Source organism: Gymnogyps californianus, chromosome 19, assembly GCF_018139145.2.
Source record: "Gymnogyps californianus isolate 813 chromosome 19, ASM1813914v2, whole genome shotgun sequence".
Classification (NCBI taxonomy): Eukaryota; Metazoa; Chordata; class Aves; order Accipitriformes; family Cathartidae; genus Gymnogyps; species Gymnogyps californianus.
The window spans coordinates 14,014,373-14,040,845 of record NC_059489.1 but is presented as its reverse complement, the minus strand read 5'-3'; the positions used below and the strand labels follow the sequence as shown (position 1 = coordinate 14,040,845).

Here is a 26,473-nt window from a genome sequence, read left to right as displayed (position 1 = left end):
TTCCTTTTTTCCACTCGGGTCCTTTAGCAGCTGGGATATGCAAATGTATGTCACACCAGTTTTGATACTCAAAAGACTGCTGCTGCTTTTGCCCTCTCAGTTTCCTCTGTAGTTTAACCATTCTGCTCATTTTCTCAGCAAATGGAAAATTATTTTTGACCACATGCTAAATACAGAAGATTTAATTGCAAAACTTTGTAAAAGTTGCAAACAGCAGACAGTGGAGTTAGAACAGCAACTTCTGCAGGAGTCTAGCTCGAAAGCCCAAGCCACCATTCCTTTTGAATAAACATAGTGGTACCAAACCAAATAAATAATACTGACTGACTGCCAACATCAAATAAGAAAATAAGCAAGTTAGTGTAATCAAGTCAAAGGACAACTTTGGCCATTTCATTTGAAACTGTCATTCCCAAAATCCCAACCAACAGCCATCTAACCCTGCCAAAGCCTGAAATCCTGCATCTCTCTCAGTATTCTGGATGAACATGGTCAAGGGGTAATGGAGCAGGAGAGGCTGAGAGAGCCCTTGGGCGTAACAGTTGAGGGTTGGCAGTCAGCACTTCCATCAGGGCACATAAGGCCTCCCACCCTGGCTGAGTGCTTCTTTGAGCAACAAACAGGATGCTGACATGGTTCAAGAGCCATAAAAGGCCTATTGGGTAAAGAAGGGAGTACTGTTTTATCTGTCTTTATATATACATTCATGCACGTACATACACATACAGATATCCTCAAGGGTTGCGTTCAGTTCCTTATTTCAGGAAAGGACTCAGGATTACAGATCCCAAGTGGGGGAAGGTGCCATCCCCCACACCTGATGCCCAAATCCTTGAGACACACGCCCTGCTTCCCCCTCTCTCCCCTTCTCCCCAAGCCATAGCACGCTTTTGCTTGCAAAGAAAAATACTTTGAGCTTTTTTTTTCCTTGCAAGTGCAAAACCTGGTGGACTAGAAGCTTTGATGAATCATGGGGAAATATTTAAATTTTACTCAGCTTTTTGTGAATTGGGTAGTAAGTTAATAAATTCCATGCTAGGTCAATGAGGAAGAATTGGAATGCGTTTTAACTAAACAGAAGGAAAATCAAATGCTAAGAGTTGTCTTTTATGAGTCAGCTTGTCTTAGCTTAAAAGACACAAGTGCATGGTTAAATAAAGACAAATTCTAATTTACATTTATTGTAATGCAAAGGTAAACAATAGAATATGCTACGCACATTTCTGGTAGATTTTTTTTCCTAATGGAAATTGTTGATTAATGAATAATATGAGTTGACTTGAAGACAAGTGTTTTAAAGAATGGCTTTTGGAGAACTGTGTGGAGGGGCTGTGATGTCCACTCATGCTATGCCCAAGCACAGTCAGTGGGGTAACATGTTTTTGTCAGAACTGACTTTGACATTAGCAATAAAAACAGTTACCTTCATATTTGGCTTGGGTTTTTTTATGCAAGCATATCTGTCTACAATATTTTGCATTTTTGAGACTGTACAGAGGAATGTACCTAAAAACCTAACAAATACATTTGAAATGTAATTAATCGGTTAAAATTACCAGCTGCTTCTTGTTACTGGTCTCTACTTTGCCTGCTAGCTGCTGTGGAGCTGGTGTGAAGTGCCTAATTCTTCCCCCCTGCCATACAGAAAGCCCAGATACATAACTTGAGGGCAGAAATTTTACACATGAAAGAGTAGTGCCCAGTGGTTAGCATATTTGTGAATACAATCCAAAACACTCAGTGTCTTGACAAATTTTCTAAAATAAAGTGAGTTATGCACATTGAAAAATAAAACAGAAAAAAGCTATAAAAATGCATAAAATAGAAATAACATCTTTTATTGGGTAGGAAATGAAAAGAACAAGAATGTTTTTAACCCCATTTATTTTGAGTGCTAGGAGAAAAACAGAGGGATTACTCTGGCAGCCCAAACAGGGATAGGAACTAACCTCCACCAGGACTGCGCTGCTGTAATGCCATCTACTGGAAGCAACTAAATTTACCAAGATAATACTGTAACATTACAAATTTCTCTGGAGCTTAGTCATGATTAGAAGTGAATGAAGGGAGATGATTTTGTTCCACAACTACACAGAAAAGGCTTGGTGAGAGATAACACCCTGTTTGATATAGCCAAGACAAGACTCTCGTCTCGGAGTACCAAATGCAGCCTTTGATCCTGGTGCTTGGAAAATCTGAAGACTACTTGTAACCCTGTGGTAAAACAATGATCACTGCTATTAGGAATAGTTTCAATATCAGTCAAGATTTTATATCCCACCCAATTTTCCAGAGAGGATGTTGGAGTCAAGCTAAAACCTCTCTGTGACAGTGTAATTTAGCACTGGCAGACCAACACCAACAAGTTCTGTCCTCCCTTATCAGCCACATGTTAATTACTCTATTTAGCCAATGAGGGGAAGGAATAATCAGTAGTTTCCTTGTCACTCTCTGGACTGCGAAGGAGGTCTGTGAACAGAAAGAACTGCTGCAGCCCTGGGAGATATCTGGAAATTAGTTAGTCAACAGCAAGGCAGTAGAAAGCCACTTGTTCAAACTGAAATGACTTAGTGAGAGGAAAAATAGTTACAAGACCCAACCTATATGTGCCAACAGAACCAAAAAAGGTTTTCACAGATGTGGTTAAACATTTCCTCCCAAAGGAAAGTGGAAGCCTGTGGTGTTTGGGGGGAGAAAGTTCACTTTGCATCTGTTTGGCAGAATGAGAAACGACATGATGTGTCAGGCCTTCAGAGAGCCACACACTCTGGGACATCATGTTAGTCAAGAAACACAGTTTCTGAGGAGGTCCCGATGCAGACGATTTTTGTGATCAAAGTGTAGCAGCTGAAGAATGAATTTTGTGTCCCTTCTCCATGAATCCAGTAGCGCTCTGAGGTCAAAGCAGCTCCTTTCCAGTCTGAACATACAACATCAGCCAAACATCAGGGCTTTAAGGTCTAGCATAATCCCTCCTGAGTGTGCTTATATTGCTTTCAGGAATGGATTTAGTACCTCTGCATGGTGTCATGTGTAGCGTATTTTAGGAGCTAAATGCTCCATAGTTTCATTGGCCAAACTACAAGAACGGGGCAGAGCAAGCCAGAGGACCTCAGGGTCTGCTTATCCCTCTGCAGAAACTTTCCCTGGTCTTAAGGATCTGTAGCAGCTACAATGTGTCACCCAATTACTGGTGCTATCTCAAGTCTTTATAAATAGGTTTGGAGTTTGTTTTGGTTTTAACAGCAATAAATCTGTAATGCTGAGCAGCTCCAAACCCAGTTTCTGCCCTGAATAACGTGAAGCTGTGCAGGCTGCACAGGTGACTCTGACATGGATGAAGAACAGCAACAGAACAGGTCCCTCCTCAATGCCACAAGAAGAAACCCTGCAAGCGTCTCCCAAACTGTTCCTGAAAACATGCAGAATTAGAAGTGATATTTGCTGTGGTGTAGAACAGGCCCCACAGTCTTACCTCATCTTTTTTGGATTCACTTTGCTCTTGCCAAAGGCGTGTAGGAATCGCCTGTATGTGCAGACAGTTTGCAAACCTCCTAGCCTTCCTCTGCTGCTCCACTGCATCTCCATAGGATTTTAGCAAGGTTTGCGGCCTGTCCGTGGCTCCCCAAAATTCAAAGATTGGTTGGACTTGTGAATCGAAGGGAACGCAAACAGCCCTGCTTCGGAAACAGGTTTCCTTTAACAGCACAATACTGCACTCCCCAGTCCAAACCTCCAGGCTGCTTGAAGCCACCACGCTCCAGCTGGCTTTGCTGGAAGCAAACCTCACCTCACCAGCCAGAAACAAAGTGCTGTCAGTGCTCTCGCACCTTATCTCCCCTTTCTGACTAAGATCTTCCCCACATTTGTGATGAATCAGAAAGGGTTTCATGGCACTTCATTTCTTGATATTGTGTGTGGGAGAAAACAGCCCAAAGGAAAGGCAGGGGGAGTGTGTGGGTTTGTGCATGTAAGGAGGGGAAATCACTTGCAATGCCCTGAGACTGGAGTAAACCATTCAAAACTTCAGAAGCAGAAGGAGTGGGTGAATGAGAGTACAATTAAAATGTTTTCCTCGTATTCCATAGAGGATGTGCAGCACAAGGAGATTTTGTTTCATTGGAATGAGGAGGTCTCACCTCTGTGTCAGTTCACAGAACTGACTCCAGGCCGGGAAGAACCGTCCTGGCTCTCCTCTCCTGACCTCCTGCAGACCAGAGTCTGAGGGCTCTTCTGATTCAGCACAGCAGCTCTTTTGTCTTTGTGCTCCAACATTTTGGTCCAGTGAGCCCGGCAGTACTGAACCGATACGGGTCACCTATAGCAACATCAGCTCAAAAGGCCCAACCAACCAGCCCATGCACGCACCTCTGAACTGCAACATGGTCCTCTACACAGTATCCTCACATTGCATTGCGAGGTCACACTCCTCCATGGGCCTCCCAGGACCCTGACCTTTACTTCCATCCTCATACCTAATGAAGAGACATGAAAAGCAGGCAGAAGTGACAGATGCAAATCTCTCTGCACCTGCATGAAACATGAGATTCAGTCTCGCAAGTGCTGAAAGCAGAGCACCATGTAGCGCATGAACTAGTTCAGCAGGAGTTGCAGTGTCAGAACTGAAATCCAGCTCCATCTCACAGGCAGTTCAATGAAAAAGAGACTGAGGCTGCCACACAGCTTTTATCCTCGGTCCCAAAACAGCACCATGGAGACAGGCACCATCCAAGAGTTCTTGAAATCTTCTGTCCATGTGTTGAGGGTAGAGGTGCTTGTTGCCACCTCAACAGCATGGGAAAATCTGCTGACAGTAGTCCTTACTTGATCTTTCAAAATGAGCACTGGGACCTGTACCATGCCTTTCCTTTTGCAAACACCATGCAACAAAAGCACTTCATTGCAGGCTTAGTAGTGATAATAATGCTATTTCCAGCACTTTCTGAGACACACTTTGTTTTTCTAGGTTTTAGGCCACTTTACCAGGGCAGGTTTCTATACCACCCTTTAGCTAGGGCATCTTGTATCACATGGAAACTGTCACTAACAAGTTTTATCTGTACGAGAAAAAACATGTAATAAAAATGCTTGACATCTCTTAGGTGTCTCCACAGATGAGTTACTATTTCAGCTGCAGTTCATAAGTTTAATTGCAGTAGGTGTTGACCATAGCTGGTGAGATATGAAAGAAAAACCTCAACCCACAGACGAAATCCTTCCAAGCTCCTTAACGGACTCAGAGAGATGGAAAAACATTAGGCAGAGGAAGAACTAGAGTAGGTCGTGGTTATATTCCTTCCATCCACTGATCTCTCACTTCGAGTCTAGCAAGTACTTCAGAAGAGGCAAGAATTGTCTGCAAGTGGTGAACTTCCTCACTGCCTTCCAGCATCACAGTACTGGTTGTCTTCAAGGAAAGAGCCCCTCTAATGCATCTGGCTTTGATGAGCCCCAGGCTGACATGCACACCCTGGCCCTCAGGGATGCGACAAGATGTGCTGGGCAGGAGCTCCAGGAACGTGCCAGTCTAGCCGAACTACTGGATCATCTCTCTCAAAGAAATGGCATGCTTTCAGCTCTCTTTGAGGTTGCTTTCTAACCAAGCAAAGATAAAAGAAGTCCTGTTTATTCTCTGAAAATAAGAGTTCAAGATCTGGTAAAGGTTGGAGGTAAAGTTACAAAATGACCAACTGTTATTAATAGCCTTAGTGTGACCCTTAGCCATATTAATTCCAGGCTGTGCTTGGGCTGCCAGGACAGATCTTGTATGCATTTCCTCTGGAGAACTGACCACTCTCTGTATTCACCCAGCTCCCTTCCCCACTCACAACAGCATCAGTGAAAATGCAAATATCACTGTGTGATCGCAGGGTAGAAAATTCTCCCACTTTGTTGTCATCCTCCAATTACCCAGTGAAATGCAGTATTATTAAAATTGCTTTCATATTCTTGATTAAGGTGTAGCTTATGATGGTGCAGTAGGGAGGTTTCCTTTGCACCTGGTGCTTCTTAATTTAATCCTTTTTATGTGCTTACAATGCTTAAAAATTATGTGTCTTAGGAAAGAATAGTTGAGCTTGCGACATACTAATGTTACAGTGCTCTCAGCTCTGGCATTGCATAGAAGCTATGAGACATAAATGTAGTGAATGATATATTTTAGGATGGAGAACCTCAAAACATGCAGAACTCCCTTTTGAGTTTCCGTGGGTATTCTCTGACCCAGTGAGTGTCCTAATGACAAAGGTGTCGCATACAAGATGACCACAACCACTGTTACCATCTTGTATCTGCCCATGTTGTGCCAGGCACTGTTCATGACAACAGCCTACGGACAAGGCACAAGAAGGATGAAGACTGGTGGAGTTTCCAGCTGTGGATTCCAATGGGACGTAGACATGTCAGTGCTTAACCACTCAGACAGGGATGTTTTAGCTGGTACTGGTTTGGTGCCCTGGGAAATTTACTTGCAAGACAAAGACAGCACCATGCTGGATGGAAAGAACCCAGCTGCTCACTAGCCATAGGATGTTTAAGGTCCCTAAGCACTAGGTTTGCAAGGGAAACGCAACGCGTTTATGGCACTGAGTTTTCAGCTATTTTTTGGGCGCTGGCTAGAAAAGCACAATCTGTTGTTTCTGCGCTTCCTGGAGTCAGTGTGCAGGCTGCAGGTTGCAGTGGTTGCACAGCTGGATCAGAGACTGGCTTGGACTTAGGAACTTCAGTGGAAGAAAGGTGAAGGGTAAATCAAGATAAGCAGGAAAGGGTACTCAGGAGGACAGAAACAGAAAAGCTGGCTGGTGGTACCAGGAGGATACTAAATAATACACATTTTTTCAGGCAGATCAAGAAAATTTTCCTAAAACTCTGAAGTGCTGGACTTGAGATTCCTTTCAAGGAAATGACCGCTTGCAGCTACACATTTCAGGACTGCCTGAAAGTCCATGCCCCAGAACTTGCTGTTGCGGGTGGCATTTTACTAATGATGTCTGTGACAATGAGAATATATGGACCTTAATTAGGATCAAGATAACGTGAAAGCAGAATTCCTGATTTCCAGGAGACAGAAAGCTGTTTAGTAAATGGGAAGGACATAACACCACAGACAAGAAAAGCCTGGAAATAAGGACACACCATGTAAGGCTGACCTCAGCTGAGAATGCAAGATGGCAGCAAGCCACACACACGCTTGTATCATAAGTATATAAGTCATCTTTAATGTGATGGACAAGGTAGCTGGAGTGCTATTGTTTGACTAATGCAAGAGGTATTACAGCTGCAGCACATCAGAGAATTTCTTCAGCATAATCAAATATTTTCCTGCTGAATCTACCACCCACGCACAGTTGTAAACCACTCCCAAAGACACTGAGCAACCCTACGGTTAACCACATAGTAGCTGTGCATTCTGGGCACATGGTACTTTTGAACTCGGCATGGCAGTCTCATCCTAGGGCTCCCCTTTCAGAAAACACACCAAGGCCACTCCTGCCAAGCAGCCTGGAAGCTTTTCCATGTTCTCTTACAGTCCAGGTTATGTGCAGTATCATCTGCTCTGCTGGCACCATTCAGTCAATGGCTTACAACAGTCACATCTGAAAAGAGGATTAACGGGATGTCAAAGCAGAGATTGTTCACCCCAGTTTTCTTAAAGATGGATAAGTATTGTCCATGCACAGAAGATGGTTTAAGACGCTATGTGAACACAATTATTTACACCTTCCAGAGACTGGATAGCATTTCCACTCTTCCACCCTGACTGCTTCTCACCTTCTCTGCCGCTTCATTCACCTGTCCTACCCTATGCCTTTACGTCCTTCCCCATCGTTTGTGCCCAGACTCATGTCTCCTCTGACTTGCAATCACAACACAGAACTACAATTATTATTGATAAGAGAATGTCATGCTAGGGAATTACTTCAGAAATACACATTTGTTTCAGATGATGCCAGCATAGTCCTGGGAAAGGGGACAGGCTCAGCCCTCGTAAGCTGCATGAAGTTGCCAGCAGTCCTGACACTGCCTGAACCGAATATGAAGCATTGTAAAGAAATGCAGGCAGGAGAGAGCAGTGCTATTTTCCTTGCTTTGGGCTCTGAAAATGCCAGCTAGAAGCCTGCTGCCAACCCCCCACAACAGCAGCAAGTAAACAAACACAGTTATTTCACAGGGACTGTCAGGTAGGAGATATCCAGGGCAGAAATTATTTCACCTTACCTGCACCTGCCTCCAAAAAACCCACAGATTGTCCAGATGTGCTCAGAGTTGATGTAAATGTCAGCACTCTCTCTATTTGCCCTCTCTCCCAGGCAGAGTTTCTTCCTATTCAGAGTCTTCCCATCAGCTCATGTACACGAAAGGTTTTGAAAGCTTCACACACAGTGATTTTGCAACCCAGACCAGCCTGGGGACATTTATTTCTTGAAATTCCAGCAGAACAACAGAGCTTCGCGCTGACTTGCTGCAATGGGACTGTCTTGGGAAGGGAACGGACAGGGACACCCCTGTACACTGCCAGGTACAGGCAATCTCAGCTGAATGGTGAAATGGACACAGGCCCTGAGGGGCCAACAGAAGTCTACAGCACTTCATGTAAACACTTACTGCCCTTTTTTCAGTAAGACCACACAAAACAACCCCTCACCTGAGTCACAAACAGAGATGGAGGAGGGTGCATAAAGCACTGGGATATTTATGAAGCTGAGACTGGAGCCAGCTCACTTGAAATATGAAGGCCACAAGATAACTGGCAGTTTCTGGAGGCCTTATGTCATGTTTCTCAAAACAGGTCAACACCAGAGCTGACCTGTGAGCCCAAGGAGAGTGCAGATGGACAGCTGGCCTTGAGGGATGGAGCCCATCACAGTTTGCTGAGGTAAAACCACCAAAAAGGGCAGCGCAGTTCTGGTCAGGAAGAAATAACAAAAAGCCTGTGTTCGTATTTTTTCTGAAGCAAATAAGGGAATTCAATGGGCAGCCAGGTTCATTCAGAAGAAGCATGGGAGCTGTGCATGAGGGTGTTTTACACTCTCTCCAGTCCTCCTACACTTTTTTCTCCCCTTGCCTGCAAACAGGACCCCTAAACCCATCCATCTTGGGATGTACAGACGCCCTTCTCCCTCAGTCCATCAGCTGCCATCACCCCCAGCTGCCAACACCCTCCCCCATCCCCGGGAAGCAGCAGCAGCCATCCCTACAAACCCCGCTTGGCCACTCGGAAGGATCAGGCCAGAGGGGGCTGGGTTGCACACCATGCTCTCCCCATCCAGAGTCACAAGCACCACTGCTACAGCCCAGACTTCCTCTGCAGGGCAGCAGGAGCTTCAGGAGATGGGGACAAGGGGTTTGGGCTGCTTACACACTTCAAACAGCCAATTCCTCCTCCCTTGGCACACTCAGTGGGCGTGGGACAACATGGACTGAGCCACATGTCCTAGAGGGCTTGTGGTAGTGCAAGGTGCTGTGTGCCTGTGGGTAGTAATGCTGAGGCTGGAGAAACTGGGGAAGCATGGGCGTGGAGATAGCCAAACACTGGCTTGGAGGAGATTTTAATGTCTAAAACTTGATGGGTAAAAAATCCAAGGCAGAGTAGTATTGTTCAAGGGCACAGGGCCAGAGTGCTGAGGAACAGCCAATACTGTAGGTCTGGGAAGGACCTTCTCACCCTCAGAGAATTACTTCTCAGAGTAACCACTGGTCTCCAATTCATTGCTCCAACAGCAGAAACATATTTCCCCTCCATCTGCTGAATCAAACCTATGAGTACTGCACATATAAATGCAGTTTTTTTCAGCTCAGATCTAGCAGTTTCTAGCACGTAGAAAAGCTTTCTGTGGGGCTTACAGCTCTGTAACACTGAGCTACAGCTCTGGCCAGCTCTAAGCCATATGCTGTGGCTACCTTGAGTGAGGCAAAGTGTGCTATGGGAAAGGTGTTCTCCTCCCTGAGACATCCCTGAAGCTGTACTTGCAGAGCCTGCCCTTCCTTTCCACTGCCTTCCTGCCAGCCCCTATGTGGCCTCCTATGTTCTTCTTAGTACTTGTGCAAAGAAGGTATCTAAAGACCTATTTCTTTCCTCAACCATTGCTATGCCAACAGGTTGTATTTCTGGTATTTCTGATATTTCCTAAACCTGTCAAGGCTTCCTGCCCCTGGATAAATATTTTTGCCCTGGTCTGATTTGCAGAGCTATTGGCCTGGCCTTCCAGCTCCTGTTATTCAAGTAACCCCCAGGAATACTGCAGCTTTTCAGACACTGAATCTCCCCCAAAGTGCTGTTCCTCTGAAGTGTGAGTACATGTGCAGATGTGTGTTTGTGTGCATGTGTGAACACACCGGGGTATTTGCAACAGCTGTAAGAATTAAGTGTAGAAATGGGGTGCGGCATTTTACAGATGTCCTGTGCATCCTACGCACTGTTGGGGAAGAAAGCCAGGGCGGGTATTTTGGGTGTGAAGGGAGGTGTGCTCACCATATGACCTGACGGGAAGAGACTGTTTCCCTGTGCAGCCCTCTGTGCCTGCTGACACCATCATGGCTACATTCTGCTATGGGTGTAAGGGGCAGTAATCCCATGCAAGAAAACTGAGGACATTTTTTAAGTTCCCCTTCAGTTCTAGGGTGTAAGCTCAGGTCCCTGGTGAGATTCACTACAGCCAGCTTTACCTGTCTGTGGAGTTGCTATTGCCACCGAAGCTCTCCTTAGAGTCAATGAAGAGAGACTGGCACTTATGGGGTGTAGCTCACATTAGCTATTTTAGACACCTACATCAGGAAAACAATCAAGAGGTAAAGGTAATTATTTCTTTTCATGGATAAATGGTGAGACTGGAAGATCCTATTCAAATGGAGTTGTCCCCCCTGCGGATGGTACCTTGTCAGGCGAATCAAACTCTGCCCTGCTCAGACGGCAGTAGGGATGGTGAAACCTATCTAAGGGCACCGGAGTGAGCATGCTAGAGGTAGGTCAGTGCTGTGGACTCTGATGGGCGGCAGCCTGACAGCCATGCACTCCTCCTTTGCACGCACTTCTTTCCAGTTTATCATCCTTGCTCGCTGGTGTCCTGATTCTAAACAGAGAGCACGAACACGCACTTAACCCTCCAAATCCCTGGAGAGGTATCCTGACTGTCCTTCCAGACAGCACAGGACTCCTTGCAGAGTTAATGATGCAAAACAAGGACCATGACTGCTACAAAGAAGGGTCTTCCAGGCATTTTAGAGTGGCTTGCCGTCTCCTCTTTCTTATGTTTTGACATGACAAGCTTGGATGTCTCTAGATGTTGCACAAGATAAGATACCAGGCATCCTGACGGTAATGTAATTGAAGCAGACTCAACCTTTCTACAGCAGGCCATACTGTGAAAACAAATTTTAGGTATATTGAAATTCTCTTGGGCTTCACTCTGCAGACATCTTACAGGTCAGAGGCCTTTAAAATGGTTTCAGGATTGAGTCCAGTCAGTTTCAAAGGATGATAAATGTGGAGTGTTTATCTGGTTGGGCCATCAAGTGGAGATAGACAGGAATGTGCTGTCTTTATCGGCTGGCTCATTTACCTGTGCAAATCTGTTTCTTCCATACAGTGTCACCCCAATTCTTTCATTACAGATTTTCCTAACATCTTTTTTTCCACATAAGAACACTGTCTCATAAATTCTATTTCTTTCCAGTTAAGAACCAATTTCCTTGTGTTTTTCACATAAAGACAATGAAAATTAGATCACACAACAACACGCATGGTGGAAATATTATTATGGTCAGTTAAGATGTATGGATAGCACAGGCAGATAATCACAATGTGGAAGGACACTAACCACTGGAAACAGCTGACAATAATATTAATGCCTCACAAGGGGGGAGGGTTCTGTTGTATTTTGAAGGCTCAGAAGGATCAAGATGTTACTTGCCCCTAAAATCCCATTTCCCCTCCCCAGGAATGGGAATGCATACTAGAGTTCCCATCTCTGAATAGCTCAAGCACCAAGAGCAAAAAAACTACTTAATCCAAAAAAAGGCTTCTGCACCGTGTGAGGAAGGAAGCAAATGGTGAAGCAGAGATGGTGCAGTGCCAGCTATGTTCAGAAAGGCAATTTGTTGGATGGACTGGTCACCCAACACCTCCTGTTTTCAGGAGGAGGGAGCAGAACTACACAAAGGGTTCAGCTGGGGAGCAGCACAGAACCCCACCACACCAAAACTTGTATAGCTTTTGCTTGCTGACCTTCTTCAAAGGCCGTGTCCCCTCCCTGCTCCCACCTGTGCACCCATCCCAGCAGACTGACTGCGCGGTGCAGAGCCCACCAGCTGCTGCTGCCCTGCACATTGCTGGCTAATCCTGCCTTTCCCTGGGGAGCAGGAGGGCAGGACTGTCCAGGGAGGAGCAGGATCTGTCCCAAAGCACAGTGGGAATATTCAGCACAGGTGCACATGGGTACACATGAAATGAAGCACAGTAAATGTTCCTCTGAACTCATATTAAGATTCTTTGAATTAGACAAGCAGAAAAAGCAAACCAGCAGTTGAGTGACAACAGCCTAGTTAGATGTGACGTATGTAAAAAATGGGGATACACAAAGATACCAAATAAAGAACAACTCCCATGTGAGTCTCAGGCATTTGTCATCCACTACATTGATAAATATTTTTCACATAGGTTAAGCTTTACAGACTGAAAAAACAGGCCTGACAGGGATTTCAGGAAGTCATTTTGTCCCTGCTGTGCCCCAAAGCAAGGCCAACATGATTTTTCACGGTTTTGCGTAACCTGCTCTTAGAGACCTCCAGTGATACAGACTCCCAGGCAACTCCCTACTCCCACACTTCACTATCTTAGAGAGTTAGGAAGAGTTAGAGTTGTCCTCTATGCAACTGAAGTGTGTTACTGTGTCTTCTAGTGACAACAGGCATTGCAAACAGTCTTCTATGCAACAGCATTTTATGTACTTGAAGTCTACTTTCGTGTCCCCATCCATGTCTTTGCTTTCTTAGGGCAGATAGCCCCAATCTCTTAACATTTGCCAACAGGCCATGTTTTCCACATCTCCCATCATTCTTGCTACTCTCTTCTGGGCTTTATCCAACTGGCTCACATCTTTCCTGAAGTACAGAGTCCAAACAAGATAAAATATTCCAGCTGAGGCTTTACAATTTCCTTGTAAAGTTGGAGGCTTACTTCATCCCTCACAGACAACATTCCTATTTATACAACGGAAAATGCTGGCTGTTTTTGTACTAGCACAACACTGCTGGCTCACACTCAGTTTTAGATCCTCCAGAGCCACTCTGTCTTTGTCTGTAAACTGCTCCATTGCTTGTCTTTGTCACTTAATTATTTCTGATGAAATCTCCAATCTTCAGTGCATCTTTACTGAACAGCATCCTACTCTTCCAGTGTGTGCCCTCTGCTGCAGGATGATTGTGAATTCTGATTCTGTTCTGTGCAACACACCATGTTCTCTCCCAGCTTCAGTTAAAGTTAACGTTTGAGTAAGTACTCTCACTGTCAACATGCCATTCATTACTGGAAATACCGACTAGAACGAAGCCTCGGGTAGATCCCTGCAGGATTTCCTTCAGTGCAAACTTCCCTTTGACAAGGGACCATTGATTACCATGCTCTGAGTATGATCTGCCAAGCAGTTTTGCACCATCTTATTGTGATTTAACTATGGTCCCCTTTCCCTTTAGTTTGTTTTCCCTCTAGCCAGCTTTCAAACTGCCTTTGCTGCTTTTAAGACCTGTCTTCCTGTAAATGATCTGCCTTTCCTGCGTGCAGGGTCTCTGCTCACAGACCTGCCCTGCCCAGAGGCTGTATAAATGTTTAGCCACATGAGAGGGCACGTATCTCCTCCCACCACTGCTTGTCAATGATGGAAGTCCTAAAACTGCCATGAACCTGCCAAGAAAGCCTGCTCTTGCTAGCACCCACTTTCAGAAAAGTGGTGGGTGCTAGCAAGGCCCCAGAGCGGGGCAGGGGGATGCTCTGTTGTGCTCTTACCCGACCCAGGGCCCAGCCGCAGCCCTGAGCTTGGTGAAAGCCCCCACCCCGCTCTGGGATATGCCTCCCACAGGGCAACTGGTTGGGCATGCAGGACAGCTGGAGTGCTGCAAGAGAAGGACATGCCACGCAGAGATGTCCAAATACAACATTTAAAAGAACAGGCAGTGAACCCAGTGCCTGGAGCTTCCACATATGCTTAGCATACGGCTGAGGTAAGTGACTGTCTTCTACCTCATGCACGAGAGACATATGATGGAAGGGACAACCAAAGGGAGGATGCATGATAGCAATGCCTAAGGGATGTGTTACATGTATAAAAAGAAAGCAAGAACATGGATTTGTGGGCTTCAGGCTACAGGAGACCTTGCAGAGTGCTGTTCAACCAAAACGCAGTGCTACATTTGCTACCTAACATCAGCCCTGAAGGAAAAACCACAATGCAGCACTCTAGCAATTAGCCGAGTTTAGTGGCAGGCCAAGCCTGGGTACCTCTGGACTCTGGAAAAGGTGGGATCAGAGACAGCTCCTGCAGGAGTATGCTGTTGGTGGAGGCTCAGCAGCGGCATCCTTGGATGGAAGCGGCTGGACAGGGTCCCCAGGGTGCATATAGCACGCGGGCAAGGCAGAGCTCGAAGGAACTGCTAGCAGGGCTCCAGCTGAGGAGAGCTGAGGATACTCCTGGATGCTCTGTGTCATGGAGAGGCATCGTTCCTTCCCTCCACTCACTTGCTGGCTACTTTTTCCCCCAGATCACTACCTATGAAAGAGCACTAGCATCTCCCATTCTGTCCACTGAACAGCTCTATGCTTCTTCTACTTATTATTAGTTTCGCCTCTCAAATTTCTGCATACTTGAGTAGAAGTAGATAGCCTCTTGCCTCTACTTCAGCTCCATTGCCTGGCTCAGCCTCAGTGGGTAGGAGAAGCACAGAGCAAATAATACAGAAAAGCTTCAATAGGAGGGATATTCTAAGTTATTTAAAATAAGAGGAAAAAAAAATGCATAAAAAACAGTTTCCACAGCAGCCAGAGAGACCTGCTGTAAGCTAGAGGAATAACCAGTCATATTTATTCTCTCTGAAACCATTTGTTCTCTCAGGAAGCAGAGCTCAGAACATGGTTGAGATATAGAAATCCCTTCCTGGATTCAAAAAATTCAAGGAAGAAAAGAAAGGCTACATAAAGTACAAGCCACTATAACAAAGCTGAAGTTGTACAGTTCCTTTAGACAACTTGGTCCTTCAGCACCTGAAGAAGACACCCTTGATTTGGCGTGGTGATTCTGATCCATGTCCAGATTCTGCACCTGGAAACGGAAGGAAACTCTGCAGAGCATTTCAGAGGAGCCTGGGAGGGAACCTACCTTTGGTTGATGACAGATAGCAACCACAGAGCCCTTCCAGGACAATTTCATGTTTTTTCCTGTTGAATAGGAAGCTTTGTAGATCCTGGTAACAGGAGGCATGAGACATACACAGGGACACGCCTAAACTGCTATGAAGTCAGAACCTCCTTCCACTTTAGGACTGAAAACTGAAGTCCTCTCTGACAGAAGGCTCCAAATAGAGAAGAAAACCTCATTTTTCAGTGTAGCGCAGTGTAACAAGGTGCCTGGAAACCCTTACAGTCCGAGTATAAGTCCCAGTGTTTTGCTGCATGTCAGAGAGTCCACCCCTCTGGTGCCAGCTCTCCACCTACTCCATGCAGCAGAAGGCCCTTGGAGGGCTGAGTAGACAGTGTACTGGCTGAGGTCCCCCAACTGAAACATCTACCATAACCTTCAGTGAACAGTGCCTTGCTGATATCCAAGTTGCCTTAAACTCACCTTCCAGTGCAGCTACGTTAATGTACGATTCTAATAAAATACTTTATTCACAACATGTAGTTTCAGCAAAGCAGGTACAGATGCTTGTGAAAGACAGAAGTGGAAAAAAAAAAGAAAACCACAATTAAACCACTTAGACTAAAAATAACCAGAAAGTTCTTTCTCATTCCCTCATCACTCTGAAGTGCTATCCTCTCCTGGCAGGGTGCTACACAGAGCTTCCTTCTCCAAGCATACCTTATGCCTTGTTGCATCTGTTAAGAAGAGCCCTCCATGAGAAAGTCTGCATCACAATGTACACTCATTCGACAGCTCTAGGAAGCTCCTTGGCTCGGAGAAGGCTCCTTCCCAAGCCCTCTGAAGGGGGTTCAAACAGATTTAATCTTGCACTCTGAATCTCACAGTACTTATTGCTTGCCCAGGAGATAGTTTGACCATTTGTCTTCATTAAAAAAAGGACTGCTTCACTCCCTTGGAGACGCAAATATTTCTTCCTCAGATGGGTGGGACCTACTCTGTTTGACTGACTGGTTAACACTTTGTTGCCTCGAGAAGTTCCCTTTTCTTCCCTCTAGTGACTCACTGGCATGTTTAACTATGAAATGTATCTTACACAGAATCGTGTATTTTTTAATAGTCTGTACACTAACAAGTATACTTGTTGCACCTATCTATATGGGATTAATACATGTAGAACATTGCTGGCATTTGACTGAGACCAGACACAACAGTAGCTGAGTGGGTAATCTCTAACATCTTTCTCTCCTAGGCAGACTCAACATCCAGATTCTGCTGGGCTGCATGGACAGATCCAAGAGCTGTTACTTCCCATGCTATGCTGTATTCTAGAACAGCCTACATTTCATCAGCCCCACTGAAGCTGGACCTCTGTCCAGCAAGAAGTCATCAATATGGTTTGTCAGGATGTGCAGTGTCCTAGCAAGAGAAGTGCTCATGCCCTTCCTGGGAGGCACTATTGCCATCAGCACCCAACGCAGTGTTCCCTGACCCCTCACAGTCTCCTGCTGCATGTGTGGGGCATGACAAAAATCATCATTTCAGACCATCTCAGCTGTGGAATCAGAGGGGAAAGACCATGGGAAAGCAATGTGCACAGGGTCTACATTATTTCCTGATGGGTTAGCAATGTCCCTTCTCTTTCAGCTGAGACCAGATGTACATTCTAGCAATGGCTGTCACTCCTACAGTGGTTTTACAGCAAGCCAACATGCAGTCAGCCAGCTGCTTTGTGAGTCACTGTGTGAAAGCTGCTGAACACCCAGACTTCCCTGTGGTAGAAAAAAAACCCCTGAATTTGTGAAGAGTGTGGAGGAGGTCTTGAAACACTTTCCAATCATCTTTCTCGGTAAAGAGATGACTGGTCCCTGGGAGATCTGAGAAATGGTTATGACCTTACAAACCAAGAGTTTTGCATCAACTGCTGTTGGTGGGTACTGCTGAGCAGAAGACCTTTAACTACATGGATCAGACTGAAGGCCAACCAGCTAGCTTCCACTGACCTCTGAGTTACCATGTTTGTACACTAAACAGCGATACCTCTTTCAAATGCTCCAGCATACTTTCATCATCTGGTGATAGCTATGATAAAGAGAGAGCAACCTAGGAGTACATCTACACAAATAAGACCTTGATGGAAAAGAGACCTAGCTCCTGCTGCTGAAACAATGGTGCTATGGAGGCAAAGCAGGAAAGAGGCCCATGAAACCCTGTGACAGAGATGTATGCTGGCACCACGTCCCCACGACGAATGCTGCCAGTGTTTATCTTGATACTACCAGCAGCAGCTGCAGCAATGACAGGACAAATAAGCAGTTAAGACAAGTCAGCAGGTGCACTCAGTGAGCTATCCAGTCTATGAGACTTGTGATAAACATTACCCACATCAATGCAGCTCTACCATAGGAAGATGGGGACTGCAGTTTTATAGCATATTGTCTTTGACTTATCATATGGCTTAAAGCCAAAGAATACTTCCTGAGTGTCAAGGTGCAATCCCACTGTTAGACAGCAAGCCTTGCATGCCAAACGTGACTTTATGGTGACTGCATGGCTCAGCAGGTCCAACTTTGCAGCACAGTCAAGGAAGAAAGTGCATATCCAACATGAGACTGGACAATCTGCCTATGGATAGTCCTGCACTACCAGTTTTGCAGGGATAAAGGTCAGAGCCAATTAGTCAGATTAAATCAAAACAGTGTCCAGACAGCTGTTCATGCCAGGGCTGGATGAGACTTCATCACACACTTCAACAGAAAGGCCTGGAGCTTGCATTCAGCTTCTGCTTTGTTTGAGGCCTAGATGACACCACAGGCGACACTTCTTTGGCACATATCCACTTTGAGGAAGCATAGGCATTTGGGATGTGAATCTGAGAGTGCAATATAGCCCAACTAGAGCAAAAATACTCCCAAGCAATATCATCAAACCGATAAACTAGCAAAAAGTAGTATCTACACAGCTAGAAGACTTTCAGGCAGGAGCATATTCTAACTGAGTGGGCTGAGAGAAACTGAGCTTGCCAGGAACACCAGCTAAGGTGGAGGAGTGGAGGGGCCAGAGTGCCCTTGTACATGCTGCAGGAGAATCCTGTTGTCTCACAAAAGGCTACAGCTCTCATGGAAGGTGTGGGAGGCTCAGAAATGCATGATTCTTGAGCCCAGCACCAGAAACAAGAGCAAGTCTAACTTCAAAGCCAGTTGGGCTTAGGACTACTCTGGTGAGGAGCTTTTTCATCTAAACAGAACTTGAGTAAGTGCTCCCTAAAGCAAGGACCAGAACACCGAAATCCCAGTTCTACCCTTTCTTCTATTCTCTATTATTCTGAGAACCATATTTCTTGCTGCATAGCAATCCCATTGCAGTAGCTGAGAGCACAACCATAGGTGGTTTGGGCATTCTCCTAAGCGAGGTTGGAAGTGACCTCTGGAAGTCTGCAGCCCAGCTACTCACTCTGAGCAGGATCACTGCTAACAACAGATTAGGTCAGCCACAGCTTTGTCTAGCCAGGTTCTGAGATCTCCCAAGAATGGAGATTCCACCACCTCCCTGGTCAGCCTGTGCCAGGGCTATCCTGCCTCTATCTTCCTAGAGAAAATCACTTTCCTGATTTCTGACCTGGACGTACCAAGCAGGATGTGGCTATTGGCCCCTGTTATGTTGTCTCTAACTTTTGTGAGGAAAGTAAAAAGCTGCCTGACATTATGGACAAACTGAGTCCAGGCCATCTACCTTTCTGGGGTAGGGTTCCTGTGACAAGAGCTTTTATCACATAAAAACCAGGCTCTGCCTCTTACTGGTTTTATCTGACCTCACCCAGTGCATGTGAGTAAGGGTCCATCACCATGATGGCTCGGGACTGAGTTTAATCACCTCCTCACCCACCTCTGAATTGCAGTGGGGACAGGGTATCTAACTCCTACTGATCTCCCCAGCCATGCAGGGGATGCTGCCCATGAGCCAGAGCAGACTATGCTTGAAAATGAAGGCAGTGTTCCATGGTAATGTGTCTTCTATGGGCACATGAGATGTCGGTCCTGTGAGATGTCAGTGCATAAAACTCAGGTAAATAATGACTCGGCCAAGTTCTAGGCCAAAGGCTTCTGAAATAAAACACATCAGTCCCTGAATGGACTGTGAGGCACGTTGTGACAGCCCATGGCTCTCCTTGCACTCACAGTGAGTCAGAAAGAGGAACGCCAATGGTCATTCCTGATGGCTTCGACTCCATTGTGAACAAGGTGAACTCCTGCTGTCCTCTCCTCCCTTGTCATTCTGTCATCCTTTCTGCTAAATAAATCTGGGTTTGCTGGTCACAAGTCCCTGTTTTGCAACGCTGTTGTGAGCTCATGATGAGAAAAGCAGGTAGACACAGAGTCTTGGGTAAGCCAGAGGTGGTACAAGTTTGACAGGTCTTGAGCAGCTGATAAGATCGTGAGTTAAGTCTGCTTCTCTACTAGCATGACAGTGAGTAAAACACACAAATATAGACTGAAAATTCTGCCTTTGATGTCCCATTACATGTGTTTTTCTTCCCTTGTCTCCATGGGCAAGCTGACTCTGACTTGAGCAACTTTTCAATTAACTATTTCTGTTTTACCCTAACGGTGCTTTAGTTTCTATCAAACTACTTTACATATATGTACATATATAGACATAAACATCTCCAGCTAAAGGGAAAGGAAATAAGGAATGTGGTAAAAATTATATCCTTAACAGTGTTTTATATTCTAAAACATTTATGGCAGGGGTGTTTCTACTTTACATGCTCTGTCTTTTGTAAAAGCTTCAGATGTCTTCTAATGGTCAGAATTAAGATGACAGAGGATCAGAAGACTAAATCTTCTTATAATTATTTTATTTCATATGGTAGCAGGGTCATATTAATTCCTTTGACTCTGGGCCTACTTTGTCATCAAAATCAACTTGAGAGACAACTTCCTGCAACAGGTCTGTACTGCTAGGGTGACACATTTACTGGAGCTCCCATCCCCACTTACCATTCGTGAAGGTGTTCACATAGTACCTTCGGCCCTGGGGAGACATATAGCTCTGCCAGCCGGGGGGAAGATGGCCGTTCAAGGTATCTTCTCCTGTCTGAGGAGTTGCCTTTCTGGGTTTCTGCTGAGAAAAGAAAAAAACCCAGCCTATTAAGTCAATATCTAGACAATGTAAAGTCTAACCAGACACACATCTGGAAAAGGACCATGTGGTTTGGCATTCTAGAGACTGCAATACACCCAAAGACTTTCAGTCCATTTCTCCCCTCATCTGTCCTAGCTTCATCCAGAACATGAAGCAACCTTCCCTTGGAGCACTGGCTACACAGAACATCCTCTGCGAGAGAAATGAAACCCCTCTGTATTTGATGTTCCATGAGCACCTAGACCTGCCCAAGAAAATTACTCTCGTTAAGCAGTAAAATGCAAAGCATAAAATAATCAAGTGTCTGAGAAAGAAAGGCATGCATCTGGCACTCATTTACTTTCATGTGGATATACTGGTGGGTCAAAGCACTGGTCATGGAGATGCTGCCCCAATTTAATTTACGGGGGCACCATATCTTCAGACACTTTCAAGAAGAAACACTGCAGAGCCATGTTGCCTATAGGAGTAATGTGCTGAAATAAATTTATCAGTATGCTGATTATATACTAATAATGCATGTAATTAGCAATGCATACATTACTGATCTAGATGTAATCTGGATCCATATCATCCAGATACAGGATCCAGATTACTAGGAGCGATCCAGATCATTAGGAACAGCAGAAGATGAGCATCATGCTGTCACTTGCTCTCCAGGCACACACAGAACTGCTATCAGGGTACAAGTGCCACCTCAGCTGTACATCTCTTCACCAACTCAGTTGCAAGCCTCAGTGCAGGTTCAGGGTGCAAAGAAAAGAAAGAGGTGAAGCTGAAGTGCAAGTAATTGTCTGCACTACATTGCATCACCTGGACTATTTCCCTCTTCCAAAATAGCTCTGGTGGTTCCTTGGTAGCTTGGGATTTACACCAGCTGCTTGATGTGAGACTGGCAAAGAGGGCTTCATCCCAAAGGAGGCATGAACCCTGTCTGGTCCCTTCAACCAGGAACACTGAATAAGGCAAAGGTAGAGAGATAAGATGCATGGCCAAAGATTGCCAGTTGCAGCCCTGGAGGGGCTATGAACCCAACAGCCTCCTCCTGGCTCACATCCAGAAAGCTCCACTTTGCCTTTCCACATACCCTAAGGCAAACCAGGCATGCAATGTACTCATTTTTTGTTTGTTTGTTTGCATTGCCTTCAAAGGAAGAAATACAAAAGAACAAGGAAAAATGTGTGAAATGGAATTCTTTATCCCATGGAAGCTAATCTCTATCCAGGAAATGCCTTCCAACACCGTGGAGGACAGTTCTGGAGTGACTGCACTAGATTCACAAGCAGCCACGTCCAGGGGACAGGCAGAGTTTCAGCATCTGGCTGCATATAATGTTCAAACATTGATAGGCATATGAACAGTACCATCAGAAAGAAACCTGTAATGTGTCCTTCTCCTACACATTCAGTCTGTGAGTGAAATTCCAACTCTGTTCCAACCCAGAATAAAAGGGACATTTAATGATTTTGGAGCCAAAAGTCTATTTTATGTTTCTTTTCAGTTTCAGAAAACTCTGATTACAATGGCTCTCAAGAGGCACTGAACTTGAGAATGATCTTGCGTTCGTGCCTCATCAAGCGTACTTGCACAGACAGGTCACAGGCTACAAGGCAGCCATATGGACCCAAGGCCAGTGTGAGATGAATACTGTCTCACCGCTGCAGCACAGATGGAGCCTATGCTGGTTCAGATTTTAGCTCCTCTCCTTGAGCAGAAATACAGACTGGGAGACTCAGCTGGCCCAACATGAAATGAACAAGTTAGCTCAGGAGATAAAAAAGGACTCTACCGGGTGTATGACAAATCTCATGCTCTGCATGCCTATGGCTAGCAGGGTGGTATGCAGAAGTAATCAGTAAGATCTCCGCCATCCATTCCTATCCCCTGTGTTTCTGCTCTCTAAGGTTTAATCAAATCAATTTACAGTTCCACTCACCCTGCTGTACATGTGAGAAAGCAGAAGCTTTCACAGTTTATGTTACTATTTATTATTTTTTTTGCTGATCTCAGCTCACAATACAAGTGAAAACTTCTCTTACACATTAGCCTGCCCAAAAGCATGTGTTCTCATTATTGTTAGTGTTATTCTATTGCTTAGAAATGCACTAAATTAAATTCTTGTCTTAAGTGAAGCTAGCACAACCATGCCTGTTCTGTGATCACAGGAGCAGGACCCCTCCACACATGCCACTGAAACACCTCTCTGTTTCATATAGCTTTCTGTGAAAGCTCTGAATCCTACTAATGAAAACATGACAGAAAAATTAAGCTATCCCAGTTTTACCTCTGGGTTATCTGAGTTCTTCTCCAACATGATATGGGTGTTTAGGGAAGTGCCTTGTTTCACTATGCAATGCCACTTCTAACATGGCTCCAACAACCACATACTTATTTCCAGTTCTTTACAGCCACGTACTGGCACCACCAGAAACTTGCTCACATAGCCCTGACACCTGCAGTATGGCCCTAATATCCAGCATCATCTTTTTGTTTAGTTTTACTCTCAGTCAAGACTGAAAATAACTCACTGCAGCCTTCCCAGGCATGACATCCCTGGAAGCATTGCATTGCTTGTGCAGGTGATGCAGACCAGGGGACTGGTGTATGGCACTGACACATACTTTTATCACATGGACCTTACAAACAAAAGTTGTTTTGTGCAAGCTTCCTTTCGGTCCTGTTCAGCTCCTGTGACCTGCCATGCAGGGGAGCTCTTCCATCTCACATCTCTCTCAGACACCCCTCTCTACAGTTTCACCTAATGTAATGAAACACTGGGAAGAAAAAAGAACTCTTGGAAAGAGTATGTCTGACCAGTGCAATAACAGCTAAGAAGAAGGCTGCTTGATTTCTGTCTCCAAGACTACCTCCTGAGGGACTGTCCTTGCACCTTACCCATACATAGTCCTTGTCCAAAACACAGGTAGGTCTGGTGAGAAAGCCAGGGCTAAAAGGCATTCAGAGGTTCAGGATCAAGTAACATATGCAGAGAAGGTCAGATCAGAAGGGAAAGCACGATTGCCCCAAGCTATTTTTTGAACCACAAAACCAGTCTCCTTCCCAGCATGTTCCAAGGGATAGCACAGAGTGCTGGAGCAAATCCTGGGACAGCTCCTGGACTCCCTCCATCACAGGGTTAATGGTCCCCCATTATTGTTTGCTAAAGCACACTGAAGAAAAAACAAATTCCGCAGTGTAGGAGTGTACCAGCTCCTGAAGAATTTGGCAGCAGGTTGGGTCCCTTAGATTCACTGCACAGATCTCTGGCCTTAACAAAGTTACACCAGACTATCTCCGCTGTGCGTGATCACCCCATAAAGAGGAATTTGGGATAATCCAACCCTGGGTTTTGTTCCAGAATCTAGAAGGTACAGAATTTCACACATTTTCACTGCACACTTGCCATTTCTGTCCTTAACACTTTCTTTCCCTTCTGGAACTGAAGTCCTATCCATTCCCGCTACCCTTCTTTCTTAATATGGTCCTATAGTGATCCCATGTACCAAGTAGGTCAAGACTAGGTTCAGCTCACTTTAGGGGCCCATGGTATTACTTCATTTCACGCAGTCAGCACCAGGACCCTGCAAGGACAGATACCACTGGTTTGCTTAAGGGAAACTCTGCAATTGCCCCAACATCCTTTGAGTCACTTTTTCAGTGTTGCTTCAGGTCTCTCTGATGGACTGCAGGAAAAGCAGAGGTCTTTTACAGACAGGTGCCATGGTTGTATTCTTAAACAAAGGCTATGCCAAGAGACAGATGTGGACAGTATAGAGTGGACACCAGCAAATGTTGGATAGAAATAGTATAAAGACCAAAGTTAAGCCAATGTTTTAGCTGCCAAAAATGTGTATCACTTCAAAAAAGCACACAAGCATTATGTTTTGCAGTTGCTAATTCTATTTTTGAGTTACTAGTATTTCTACCTTTGCTTCTGATTTTGCCAATAAAGAAGTGTTGCGAGCACAGTAGTCCCTATCAATGATGGTCAAGAGGACTGAATATGAGGGAAACCTCAGCACTGCCAAATGCAGTTGTTCTTGTAAACAATGGGGCAAGGGTTTGCTTGGATGTGCGTGGAGTATGGATGTGTGGAATGTGATCCTAAACAGCAGCTCGCTGTTGGGCAGGACTTTATCCCCCCATGGGGACTGCCGAGGAAGATCCTCTGGATGCTGAGACCACTTCTGTGTTAGAGCCCCTAACCAGTCCCAGTGCAATCCTCTCCCACACACACCTGAACTCCCACTCCTACAGCAGCTCTGCTCCCAACTGATACTCTGTGGGGGAAAGAGGAACTGAAAATGGCATAGGGGAGGAATCGAAGAAGAAACGAAACTTGGCTTCATCCAAGTTTCCTCACCACCCTACACTCATTGAAGCAAAGATACCAGGAGGCTCTGGGATAGATGGTGTGGAGCAGTAGCATATGGGGCTGGGCTCCATAATGCATCACAGATTAAGTACGTCATAGTTTTGGCACGCTCAGCAGTGCATCCTTTCAGAAATGAGAGTGCCACGGAGGCCATAGTGGCAGCACATCATCCCTTCTCTGCCAAAACAGGAGATCTGAGTAACAGGAGAGACTTTCTCGCTCTATTTTTCTCAGCAGACACAACCCTGTCCTAGCCAGACCCTCTGCAGTCCCTTCTTCTAGCATCAGCACAGTTATACTGGAACCATGTTTGCACACCTGTATGGGAGAAGTTCGGGCTAACCTGGCATGTAATGACAGGCAATCCTGCTGACAAGACACGGCCGAGACAGGGCACAGGAGAGGGCACAGAGCCGGGAAGTGACCAGCAGATGGTGGCCATGAGCCCAGCTCCACAGCTGGCACAGCACCGCCAGACAGGCTTCAAACCTCTCCCCAAACCCAGCTCGTACTGGGACACACCCTGTGCCCAGCCACATGTCACAAGAAAAGTGAGACACTTCTGCTTACACACCTCTTCCTTAGACAGCTCGGCAAGACTGTGCTATTACTTTGATCTCTTGTTCCTATTTTTAGGAGAATTATTGCCAGAATAATTTATGAGAACGGTAAATCACAACAGAGGACTGTCTACATGGAGGGGAGGTTTCGGTATCAGCAGAGAGCATTACGAACCAGCAAAAACAGAACAGCAGACAGTGACTGGAAGTTGAAACTAGACAGGCTCAGACTTAAAAGAATCTGCCAATCATGAGGATAAGTATCGACTGGAACGGCTTACCAGGGGGCTGTGCACTTGTAGTTCCTCCATCAAGATTAAGTGCCTCTTTCTAGAAGATCTGTTCTATTCCAATCAGAGAAAAAGACAGGACCCTGAAGCCCCTGACCCGGCGGTGCAGAAGCTCATGCTGGGTGGGCTAGCAATCCCTTCTGCCTTCCAAATCTTGCAACTCCTGCAGTGCCTTTGAGCGGAGAGAAACACTTACGCCACTCCCCTCACTGTCACTTCTGGGAGTGTCACCAGCCACTACATGGTGGTGGACAGGCAGATCTGGACCTGAAAAGGATGTCTGCAACACACCATTGAGGAAACAGGAAATCTGAGCAATGTAAGCCGAGCAGAGAATGTGTGACCCCAGTGAAATCCTCCTGCATCTGTATTTGCTGCCTGGAAAAGAGATCAAAGTATCTCTCAACACATTCAAAACCAAGAACACAAGCACTTCCCTCCTACGAGATTTCCTAGGATCGGAAGTCCATATAGCAGGGGTGCATGCAGGGGTAGACAAGAGCCAGTCACCCAACAGGCCTCATTCTCCATGACAAGCAATGGTTTTCATTTGCTGTCTGCAGAAACACAGCGACAGGATTCTCGATACTTGCACAGCAGAAAGGAACCAGAAATGAGCAGCAAATACAAAAGACATCTCAAAGCAGAGAGGGCACTGGAGCTCTTCAGCACCAAACCATGCGCCAGAGAGCTGGCAAAGGCAAGCATGTGAAATAAGAGCAGATCTATGGGGTCAACCCACCGAGTCCAGGACACCAG

At 45.5% G+C, this 26,473-nt stretch overlaps 1 protein-coding gene across 1 annotated transcript in view; it reads right to left on the bottom strand.

The window, feature by feature from the left end:
* Positions 1-26,473, bottom strand: part of GAS7 (growth arrest specific 7) — a 107,918-nt gene that overhangs the window by 48,176 nt on the left and 33,269 nt on the right. The window contains exon 2 of the mRNA XM_050908303.1: positions 20,345-20,465. Coding sequence (XP_050764260.1) covers positions 20,345-20,465 — 121 coding nt within the window. The remainder of the gene's footprint in view (positions 1-20,344; positions 20,466-26,473) is intronic.